This window comes from Aphelocoma coerulescens, chromosome 3 (assembly GCF_041296385.1).
Source record: "Aphelocoma coerulescens isolate FSJ_1873_10779 chromosome 3, UR_Acoe_1.0, whole genome shotgun sequence".
In the NCBI taxonomy this organism is placed as follows: domain Eukaryota; kingdom Metazoa; phylum Chordata; class Aves; order Passeriformes; family Corvidae; genus Aphelocoma; species Aphelocoma coerulescens.
The window spans coordinates 57,924,609-57,937,000 of record NC_091016.1 but is presented as its reverse complement, the minus strand read 5'-3'; the positions used below and the strand labels follow the sequence as shown (position 1 = coordinate 57,937,000).

The 12,392-nt window shown below is 35.5% G+C and overlaps 1 protein-coding gene across 8 annotated transcripts in view; it reads left to right on the top strand.

Annotated features, from left to right (window-relative positions):
* The window catches only part of STXBP5 (syntaxin binding protein 5), a 108,290-nt gene that overhangs the window by 34,813 nt on the left and 61,085 nt on the right, over window positions 1-12,392 (top strand). For all 8 annotated transcript variants that reach the window (XM_069010423.1, XM_069010422.1, XM_069010429.1 and 5 more), the window contains 2 exons: window positions 9,233-9,367; window positions 10,478-10,541. In XM_069010423.1, coding sequence (XP_068866524.1) covers window positions 9,233-9,367; window positions 10,478-10,541 — 199 coding nt within the window. The remainder of the gene's footprint in view (window positions 1-9,232; window positions 9,368-10,477; window positions 10,542-12,392) is intronic.

Sequence of the window (12,392 nt, the reverse complement as noted above, 5' to 3'; positions counted from 1 at the left end):
AAAGGAAAAGTGCTTCTCTTATCTCCACCTGGACCCCCTTCTGCAGCCAAAACTTGCTCTTTCTCATAGTGTGTTAATACCAATAGTCCTTGGTTTTACCAGCAATTCTTCTGTGTTAGTAATAACAGTCCTTGGCTGGCTCCACAGCCATCTGGTTATCTGTGTTTGAGACGTACACATTAGCCCCTTATCTTCTGGGAATCGAGAGTTCCAAAGGATCTCACTGTGGACTGCTGCTTATAGGGTTGTTAGACAGTGGGCTTTAATAGACATTAGCCTCTTATAATCAGGAGCTCAAAAGGGTCTCACTTTGGACCACTGTTTAGAGGATATGAAGAGAGTGGGCTTTAGTTGTAGTAATTTTCCATCCTGGCCAATTTGACTTGGTAACTTTCTTGGAGTGTTCAACAACAAAAATATTATTCCACTTGGGTTGTTGTTCAGACAAGAAAAATAAATTTCCAAGGCTGTTTGTTAAAAAAAAAGTGTTCATTAGACACCTGTTAGTTCCTGGGGACAGACAGTGTTCCTGATAAGCTCAAGGGGAGCTTAGTCTGAATGCAGTTCATCAAGGCCAGGGCGTAATGAGCATTTCTCAGATCAGAGAAGTGAGTGTCCTGGGTGGCAGAGAGGTGCAGCACCACAACCCATACCATGACTAAAGTCATCTTCTCTCAGCTTCTACGTTCTCAAGTCACAAGCATGAAGATGTTATAAACCTAATTAATAAAAGTTTTAAAGTACTTTTTATTGTGGGATTAAGATCTGTTCATAAGGATAACTAACTTCTCAAACTGGATTTATTTAAAGTATTTTGTATGCTACAACACAGCCTTATAACTGCCTTCTCTAATGATAATTCGTCAGTTTGTGAAGGGAGATTAGATATCTTGGAACTCTTACTATATGACTGAAGCCATGAATCTAGTGGCTTCAGTATTTGCTCTAGGACTTTGTTGAGGCTAATGTTTAAAATTATATAACTGATTGGATTTACCTGGAAGTGTGTTGAGATGGAAGAAAAGCAGTATTTGTGTCCTGTTTAACAGGAGTTGAACTTTAATATGTCACAGGCAAATTTCGTTTCTAAATAACAATGTCCTATGTAAGGTTTAGATTTGAACTAAAAAGTTTTCTTTAGCATAGAAAGCTGACTGTAGCAGTTAGCTACCCAGATGAAAGGATTTTCTTAGTCTTGAAAACTATTATTTAACTGTGTTTAAAAACATTAACTAAAAAAGCAAATGATAAGGCTATGACTTCATTAATGAATTCTGTAGTCTTCTGGCACAGCCTTTTAACAGCTCTGGCTAATTCCCTTCTTTTAGTCATGTGGAAGAATGACTGCCCCATGTCTAACAACTCGATTTCTAGATTTCGTATTTGTTTATCCTGTTGGTAATTGAATTTGGCTACCTCACTTTCAGGTGTTTTAAACATCTTAAGATACAAACCACAGAGCTAGCTTGTCTATAAATGCTTGTGTCATGTGTTTAAGTATTTTGTAAACTTACCTGAAAATTTGAGTTTTAAATCTGTAAATGATTTCAGAAAGCACTCTTTAGTATATGACAGGGAAGTGATGTGAAATCTTGCTTTTCTACTCATGACTTTTAAGAACAGGGAGTGGTGAGAAAGAGCTGATTCCTTTTAATATAATTCTATGCCTTTACAGGCTATGTTCTGCTTCGTGGAAAATGTCTTTGGGTAACTTGCATCATCTTAGATTTGAGCAAAACATTTCTTTAAAAGCAGTGGCCAAGAGTCCTGAAATATGCTGCTTTCTGTTGAATCATTAAATTGGTTGAGAATCTGTGGATAACAAACTGACCTTTAATGGATTTATAGCTCCTGACTGCCTTTTGTAACAGTGATGGTTAGTAATTTGAAGCAAGTCTTCTGAAGCGTGAGGTTTTAGATATGTAACAAATCCGTTAGCTGAAATTACTGAAAGATGTCAAAAGCTCAGTGCAAAACAAGCTAGTTCAAGTTTTCTAGCCTTTTGTTTGTTGCATTCATGGGGGTTTTGCAGCTGCTTTATGTTCTAGTTACCAAAGCAGAGTTAGGAGATAGTAAACCAATGTCATGCTTGGCCACTGTTACTTGACTGTGAGAAGTGGCGTGTAGGGGCTGGGACAAAATGATGGTGAGCAGTTGCTTGTGTGACTTGTCATGCAAGTTAAAAGTGTCTAAATACTGCCTCTTTTCAGAATGCACAATTCAGTGTGTGAACTTAGTATCTCAGGTTTCATACTTCTCTAAGGTGTCTTCAGTAGATCACTATCTAGTTCCTTTGTCATCTATGTATCTATGTAAAAGTATCTTAAACACAAGATTGTTGTATGTTAACAAGTAATGCAAGATTCATGTCAAATTTGCTTTAACTCAGTAATATAAATGTCACACTAGGCTAGCTCTGAAATAAGTGTAGTTAACACATCTTATTAGAGTAAATATTGAAAACATGTTGTGAGATAGATAGATAGATAGATAGATAGATAGATACATACATACATACATACATACATACATACCTAATCTGGCTTTAGTTTCCTGCCATGCAGGAACTGTTAAACTTGGTGCTGATCTAAGGTGTGAAAGGTCAAACATGTATCACTAACCACAGACTTTCACAGATCCTGTTTGAGAGGGTGGAGTGACAAAGTAACTTGATTAAAAAAAAAAAAAAAAGAAAAAGTAACATAGGATTACAAATTTGAGACCCCTTTGCCAGCCAAAGCAAACCAACTTTGTATACAAGTATGAAAAGTTTCTTTCATTATCCAAGACTTGCATCCTTCCTGAGCTGACATTCCCTGTTCTAATGCCAAAAGAAAGTTTGTCTTTATGGTAAGTCACAAAGCAAGAATGGCATAAAAATAGAACTGAGTGTTTCGTGTGAGTGCTCTGCATATCGATCTCTGAATGCCTTGATAGCAGTTTAATTTTTAATATGTCAACTATATCAGCTTCTGTGCAGTGGGATTTAAATAGTTTTCCTCAACATGAAACTGCATAATTCAGAGTTACAAAATTATGCAAAAAATATCTTTGGCTTTGTATCCTGCTGTAAACAGAAACTTCAGCATTGTGTTTGGAACACTGTCTACAGAGAGTGGAAGATCCCACTTGTGTTTACTTATTAATAAGAATTTAAACTTGTTTTGGCATGTATGTTGCCCTGTTAGATACTGTAACTTTGTACTCAGCCTGTGCCTTAGCCAACGTGGGAGTTTTCTTCCACCTTGAATTTATAAACTGACCAATTCTGCCACTTTGTGGATAGCAGAAGGACATACAGGTTGTCTTGCCTGTGAGAGCAGGTGATGATAGACATTGTTTATGTGGTTTTGGTTCATTTTTCACACATAACTTAAGTTTTTGGTTTGGGGTTTGTTCTTGTTTGGGTTTTGGGTCCCCCCCCCCCCACACACACACTTTTAAAGTGACTTTCTTCAGAGTGAGAGAAAATAATCACTGGGTCTGCTTGCCATGATGGTGTCATGTAAAACCTTTTACCTAGTGAGCTTAAAATTTTAACTCAGTGGTGATTCACTGGGGGATGTAATTAGAAGGAGTTTGATCTTGTTTCAAGAAACTAGCAGAAGAAAATGAACTTACTGACTGTCTGGATTTGCCATATATGTGAATGTTTCTTTCACAAGGATCAAATTCCTTTGAAAAATGTTTCCTCGAGGCCATGCACACATGCAGAGTTCCACATGTCAGTGTGGTTGATGGAACTGCAGTTGCATCAGTTGCCTTCTGCTGCCTTTAGCACTGAGGCAGAACCAAAATGCTGAGTCCTGTCACTCAAAAATTTCAAATTTCTGAGAAATGGTTTTTGAATTGCCTCAGTTGCCCTGTTAGCTGGTTCTTTCACACTGACTTTCACAGTGATATGAGGCATATAATGGCCAACTGCCACTTTCTTGGGCAGAATTTGACCTCTGGTCTTCAAGTTCTGCCTAGATGACAGACTTCTCCCTCAGTGATAGGAATAATTTTTCTGTCTCCTGTGGGAGAGCTACGTCTCTGATATGGCCTCTTTTTTTTTTTTCCTTCAGTTAGAGTTTGTGGCTTCCCATGTACCTTTTGAGGCAACTGATTTGGAAACCAAGAGAATTTTTCAGTATTGAAAGAATTTACACAAAACACCCAGGAAATCTGAAACTTTCTTACCACTGGTGTAATACCCTGCACTATGTATTTGTGAACTCCTCTGGGGGTGTCTGACATGCCAATGGTCTGGTTACTTTTTGTGTCATCCCAAGGTACTTGAGTATCTTGCTCTGACACATGCTTACTCCGTTGTGACACCACTGGTGTCTACTACTACTCAGATACTGAACATCAGTGCTTCTCAGCTGCCTTAAGAGGCAGCCATTCAAGTCAATATATTTGGGGAAGCACCATTTGGAGTGCTGTTATGGGATATAAATGGAATTGAAGTACCTGGTTCTGTTCCTGTAATGTACTGCATTAACCCACATGTTCTTTTGGTGGGACATTTTTAGGATGCATTGAAGAGGATTTCTTCCTCTGCATATGGCTTCTGGTCTTTGAGGCCTTTTTTGTACATGGAGATGTTTTAAGCTTATTGAAGTTATCAGATGTGGAAAAAGACCCTTTTGCAGCAGTTAGGCAGTATCCAAGCCACTGCTTGTTTCCATCAGTATGTCATTTTGACACTGGCTTTTGACTTTTTAAGCCTGTGGAAGACGTTGACAAGAGTGCATGGACGTGGAGTCTACACTAACATCAGAATTAAACTTCTCAGCTTCTGAATTTTACATGGTGCTATCTCATACGTGAAAGGTTGAGGATAAAGGTGTGCAGAATTCAGCTTTGACAGCTTAATCTTTTGCTTTTATTTTTTTGATGCAATAATGATCTGAGCAGCTAGTGTACTTACAGTAACTGCAGACCTATAATGATAGCCTGAAGCACGAGAAATATTTTAGTGATTTAACAATAAAACCTGTTATCAGTGTTTGTCATGCTTCAAAGCATTTGTCATTGTGCTTTGTTAAAGCAGTGAAAAATTCTGAAGAGTATATAATGCTTCATAATGCAGTAGACTAGGAAAAGGTAAAGATTAATTTGGAAGGGTTTCTGCTGTCATAACAATACAGTCAAGTTAACAGCCTGCCGGTTTTCCTTAATATTTTCTCTTAAAAAACTAACTATTTTACTTACGTATTAATTTAATAAGTTGTCTTCTTTAGTATTACTGTAATTAAATTCCTGTAGGGAGTATTATCACTTGCTATATTAATTGTTTTGATATATGTTGTGAAACAGCAGCAATTAAGATTTTTTTTCATAGCTTTGATAGATTATAAGAAAAGATACATGCTCTGAAGTTAAGAAAGGGAATCCTTTCAGCAGGTTTACAAACCACTTATTGAAGATTCTCTTGTCATTGCTAAGACTCTCCCGTAAGCAATATCCTAAATTATATTTTGATTAGTGTAAGAACAATAAATATTTTATCATTGTTTTCCCCTGCGGGTGTGTCACTTGCTTTTCTGTTTATAATTTTTTTTTCTTGAACTATTGGTTCAACTCTTACAAATTCATTTTGCAAGGAAGAAAAATCTGGGGTGTTTTTTTTTTTTTGAGGGGTGGGAAAGGAGTAACTTTGCGACTATGTATGCGATGAAGAGGAAGATTTTGTGCTTACAGTAAATTACAGATACGGGAGAATTTAAAACTACCCTAACTGCTTTGGGGTTGTATAACAGTACCTCATTTTAGTGATTATGTTAGTTTATACTGTAGATTTCACATTGAAAAAATAAATCTCCTTAAAGCATTTTTTTTTTCTATAAAGGGATCTTTCTCTTTGTGAAGATATGGGAAAGTGAAATATTTGAAATGACATGCTGTGCCCAGTACTGGTTTATGCTAAAAGTTTAGTCTGTTTCACAAAATGTACTACACTTAGTGAGGGAGCTGAAATTGCCTTGGAGACAACATGAGGAATCTGTTGTGCCATGAAAGAACTGCCTGCAAAAGCCTGCTTTCTGTGACTGCTGGCTCAGACAATCCCAGGCTGTCTCTTTAGATGCACAAAACGGGGCTACTTTAAATCATAAATGCTTCTATTTTAATATTTTTGGGCAGAATGGCTTGCTACAGGAGAAAAGTGTGGTAGTCTGCTTTTGACTGCTACATTGTTTTCAGGCAGTTGGGGCTTATATGCAAGAAATACTAGTACAAAATTTTTTTATCTGTAGTCTTTTTGATGTGTTCCCAACAATTGATTATATTTTCCACTTTTATATATATATCCATTTGTGGGTAGGGAGAGAGGGGGAAGAGTGCTCAAGTAGTAGGAATGGCTTGAGCATTATATGGCAAATTCTGCTTCTGTTGATCCTAAAATATATTATGGATGAAGTATATTCTAATCTTGTGGCAAAAAGACAGGTTTCTGAAAGAAAAATCTGCATTCTTCAGGAAAAAAAAAAAAAAGCTGTCTGTGGCCAAGTGTCAAATAAGTAAGTATTGTGTCACTACCAAGACTCTAACCCTTTGTTTCCATCCTCCAAAAGGAGTTTGAATCCCTTCAATCATCAGTCCAATTCTTAGCAGAGCAAACAAGGCAACTGGCCATTTGGATGGTCATAGCTTCACTGATTTTTCATTTTTAAGAGGGCTGTTTAAAATATACATAGTTTAAGGTGAAGCCTTAATGGGTGAGGAGAGAAGCTCCTCATGAAGTGCATGAACTTTAATGTTGGAAATATTCTGTAAATTGTTAAAATAAATACAGTTATCTGAAATGAGTCATTCAGTCAAAATATAGTGGAATTTCTGAAAATTGGAAGATGTAGTTTTTCTATTAAGAAAACAAAAAAAATAGTAAGCATATTTTTTATTTGTAAATGGAGTAACATTTACTACATTCAGGGAGAAATGCTGGTTCTTACAGCAGGATCAGCATGCCATTCCTTTTGGATTTAACTAGTTGTTCTGTGAAATAAAAGATCTAGAATATTTTTTAGTGTATAGAAGAATCATACAAGACATTGTAGAAGAATGGTAAAATACTTCAAAGAATAAGGTTAAGAACTCTGTTATGTGCCTATACTTAGCAATTTTGAAGTCTTTTCAACCTCCTGCCTTCAAGAGTTTGTAAATATTTTGTGAAGCTACTTGTTCTGTTCTTTTACTATTGTCATGGAATCACTTCATTGTTTGCTAACTCTTGACAAAATTAATCTCAGTTGCACAAAAGAGACAGTAAATTGAATATACCTGCATATTCAAGAAGAGTATCAAGAATATTGAGGAGCTGGGCACTTCTTTAAGTGTCACCCTTGTGCTAAAGTAGTCAGAGCTGAAGTCCCAACTTTTATTTTTGCCCACTTTAAATGATGTGAAATAGATTGGTTTTCATAATGTGTTGGACAATTGTAATTAACAATATTAACTTGCTAATCAAGACAAGCCTACAACCCCGCTACTGATTATTTTTTCTGGCTGCTAGGCCATGATTTTGGATCCAACTGATCTGGTTGCCAGCTGCTTTTGGCATGTGGAGTGCTGGCACAAAAAGCTGCTGTGGTGTTGCAGAGTGCTGAAGGTTTATGTTTATGCTGTATCTTTATACACAGTAACTGCCTGCCTAGGAGGAATGTGTACCAATGTATGTGATTTAGCTTCCATTAAATTTTTTTTTTTTTAAGGATGTTGGGAAAACGCAAGTCTTCAACCTGTGATGTTTGCAGATTAGTGTGCTTAGAGTTAAATGTGTTACAACCTCTGTAAGTTCAGTGAGTTGGAAGAGCATTTTAAGTCATGTGTATAGTATTTTTCTCCTGTCAAACATCAATGAAAAAAGTTAGTTCAGCCTTTTTGCATAAATATTCAAGGACAAGAAATTGAGTTGGAAAGAAGATAGATGAAATATTTGCTTGAGCAAAGTGTGTTTCCTAATTAGGAAGAAATAAGTGAAAAAAAACCCCAAAATGGTGCACTTTTGAATCCAGGTAGTATCACTACAGAAGCCTTAACTTTTGAAACCAGCAGTGCAAATTAACATCTCTTCAGCCACAGCAATTTCTCTCTTGGCTGCTGTTAGCCTTTCCTTTCAGCTCAAGTTGGTGTGCATATAGAGCATCTAATGCAAAGGATCTAAAGCTATTCTTTGCATAAATACTTAACAGGCTAGGGAAGTGATGCATGGATTTGGCAATAAGCAACCCAACTGGGAGAAAACAAGAACAAAAAAATTTGTAAAGCTAAGGATTAGAGCCGACAGAACAAATTCGTTGTACAATTGTTTTACCTTATCGCTGAAGCATTTCTGAAACCCCAAGTTTGATAGCTAAGTAATTTGGCAATTTCTTTCGATGTCAGACCCTGTCAGATTAAAATGGTTTAGAGTTTCCAGAAAGTTTCTAGACTCCAATTTTGAGTTAGCATTCTGTCAGTTTGCACAGACATTATTTCCTTATCTTGAAGAAATAGTCAACAATAATCAGGACCCAAGGGGGGCAGAAATAATCAGGTTTTCAAACGCTACTATTTGTGCTGGAGCTACCATCAAAGAGGAGTCCTCTGCTGGTACATACAGTTGTTAGCTGTTGAGTCTTCTAGCAGAAGAAAAAACTGTAAGGCAGAATATTAAAACACAATAGAAGTAAAGTAACAGCTTGAAATTTAAACTACTTTTAAAATGACTTTAATAATTCTTTAGGATTGTTCTAAGGTGTGCTCTTTAGAGGTTAATTTGGATTACATGTAAACTTACTTTTCTTGAGTTTTATCTTTTGTCTTTGTCTCCTTACTTGAAACCAGCTTTATCTGCATATGGTAACTACTAAAATCCTTTGTTTTTTAAAACTGGAAGGTAGATAGATTCCAAAGGGAGATTTATAGACTATAGGAGTATTGTATTTTAAGTTTGATGTGACAGGAATCTTGATGAACTACATTCAATATGATAATTTTTAAAGGTGACTGTAATTATTTTTTATTGGAATGATTTATGAGTTTTAGAATACCTTGCTTTCTATTTTTTTGTTTAGGCTGAAGTTCTACATTATCTTTTCATATCTTTCTTTGGTCATGTACTGGCTTTTCTAATTTACCTCAAACTTGTCATATATCTTCTTGTTTGACTATTGCCTTATTTCTACCTTTTGGCAGCACAGACCTTGCAGTGCAGGATATCAAAAAGACATTTCTTTAATTTCTTTTTGGTGGCTTTCTCTTTCAGGATAACATTTTGTCATCTGCCTTTCCAAAGCAAATGGCTGTATGTGGGCACCGAAAGAGGAAACATTCACATTGTCAATGTGGAATCATTTACTCTCTCAGGCTATGTCATCATGTGGAATAAAGCCATTGAACTGTGAGTTTAACCAAGTGTTGTCTGAGGAGGGGAGGGAACAGGAGTGTCCCAGATGTTGTTAACATCAGTTGCAGGAATATCATTGTCTAGAGTGGCCTCCATATTTATCTTACTGCACTACATACACTGTCAAAGTACATAGTCATGTAAATACTTTTTATTTTCATGAACGTGAAGTGCTGATGTTAATATGTTTCTGCCTATTAGCAGTATTTTATCATAGTTTTTGGGATAGACATGGAAATAGACAAAATAGACAATATAGAAATAGATGTAAAAGTCACTGTGTGTGGGGATAAAATAGAAGAAAAAATAATATTCATTAAAATATGGTGTGGCTGGTCCTTGGACAGACATGTCACTTCTACAGTTTGGGATTAAAGACCAAAGTGTAAAGATAGGTATTTTTTAAGAGGGCTGATGTATTCTAAATTGAAAATGACTTTCTGAAATGCAAATTTAAATGTCTATTCCAAGAGCAAAATACATTTTATAGCTATTGTCATTTCTTCTCCTTTTTTCTAATGTTAAAATTGCATGTACAAATATAATGGTTTGTAGGGGAAAAGATGTAGCTGTGTGCTTCTCTTACTGTGCTGGTGTTTTGTTCCCAGTATGTCTACTTTCAAAAATACACGAAGTCCATCACTTGCCAAAGGGTGCTACAGCAAGCACAGCTCTTTAATAGAAGATTCTTCCATCTTCTTCAATATCAAGAAGCCAACATAAAATGTTAATTCTGTGTTATTGTAACAATGGCTGTCTTGAGCAGTTTATTAATAATGGCAAAGCCTGTTTTCCAGTGTAAAAGTCAACATTTTATCCAACAGTGTCAATTTTGTAACAACAGGTGTTAAGATAAAATTTTTAAAGCTAATGGTAATTTTTTTGTTGATAGGCAGTAAATAAGTCGTTCCATAAGACAGAAACTAAGTGTCTACAAATAGACACAGCATTTATGGGCTTGAAGATAAAAGTAACTCCATTTTGAAATGTCTCAACTTGCTTGCATGGAGTCTGTATCTGCAGAATCTATATTATTTCCAATCATTTTGTGATGCCGTTTCGGGCAGGGAAACATTTTTTTTAATTGAAGTATTTCTTTTTTAGGTCATCCAAATCTCACCCAGGACCTGTTGTCCACATTAGTGACAATCCAATGGATGAAGGAAAGGTAGGATATGTTTAAAGACTCTTCAATACATTATTTTCAAAGCAAGACTTTTCTAAAGTATAGATACCACTCCTATTTAAGGAAGGATTAAGTATATGAGGGCAACAAAGGTTTTAGGCCCTGAAAGTAATACAAGGCAAGGTACAGACATGACTGTGGGGCACATTACTGGAATAATTCATCTTGTAATCGGAAACATTTGAAAACACAGATGAAAATCCTTAGCTGCAAAACTTCTGGAAATAAAAGCAAAGAATTTTACTTACAGTGATAAAAATTAAGATGTTACAAAAAACCTGCCAGTCATAACTAGAGTGCTGAAAGTGTGATGGAAATTAATTATCATGCTCTTTATCCTGCTCTTGGATGTTATACAAATAAACATTTTAAAGTTGTGAAACAGCATATTTTTATAGAATACCATGTACTTTTTCTTTAGATTAACTAATCTGAGACAGGGGTTTTGTGGAATTTGGCATCTAACTCATATTCACATTTTAGGCAATTTATTATAATCACTAGGTGCTGTGTGCTAATGAAACTGGCCTACATAACAACAAGATATTTCAGAAAAGTGAACCAAAATATGTGAGAAAGATCTATGTATTAGACTTGCCTTTTCATTCTTATGAGATAGTATTAACAATCATAATAATCATCTGTTCATCTTGACAGAAGGTTTTACAGTACATGTTCTTGAAGCCCTTGCAAGACAAGAGTCTTTGTCCTGTGACATACCATTTTGCTTACTTTGCTTACTAGTGTTCTGCATATGCAGGAAAAATATTTTTTGTCTACTTTGTGCTTTTCATGTCAGTAGTAGATTAAATTGTAGAGAGAATGATCCGGTTGTCTTAGCAGTGGTTTGAAAGTTTTAACTAGTTATCAGCTTGTATCCTGAACACCTGAGGTTTCAGTCCAGCAGAAAATTTAATGAGTAGAGGTTTCTTCATTAGTGTGAAGCTCACTGCAGTAAGTGCATAGCTAATGTGTTTCTCTGTAGAATTAGGTTTGAATCACATTGCAGGCTTATGGACTCTAGAATATGAAGTTGTTGATTTTCATAAAACACAAATGATCAATTTATTTTGATGTATTCCACCCCACATCTAATTATTGTCAATTAAAGTTTAAAAACTACTGGTTTTATTGATCAGGCTATTAATCATTGTTTTGAAATCCAACTTTACATTTTCTTATTTCTCATAAGAAAAACATTGCTGAAAAAAACCCTTTGCAGTTGCAAAAACCCCCTGTGTACTCACTTTTAAAATTTGTTCATGCTTTTAGCTTTCTAATCATAGTGTTTTTTCTAAGGTTTTAAGTAAACATAGAAAAATTATAATATATGGCATATGATAGGCAAGATAATTTAAAATAATATTATACATAATGTTAATGGGAAAAATTGAATATTCACTTTTACTAGATCAAACATATCTAATACTTATGGTATTTTAGTGCTGTATAGCACTGAAAGAGATGAAATATTTTCTTTGTAAGCTTGTAGGAGATCTGTTGTTTTTGTACTGGAAACAACTAAACATGCTGGAAAGATTGTCCAGGCAAAACCTCTAGGTATGGCAATAGATTGTTACTACTGCTTTATGTTGGCCTTGGGGTTTGGTTTTTTTCCATTACGAGAAGTAGCACTTAAGATAGGAGAGCAAAACACTTGGATACTCAACAGCGTGTTAGACCAAGTACTAAGAGCAATTTGAGTCTTCACTCCCTGCAGAAAAGGTTTCATCTTGCTTCTTGCAAAAAGATTGTTTGGGAAATTACCTAGTTTAATTTATCTAGCTTTCCTCCTATGAACAAATAATGTTTCTGGTGTTCCTTCAGCCAGTT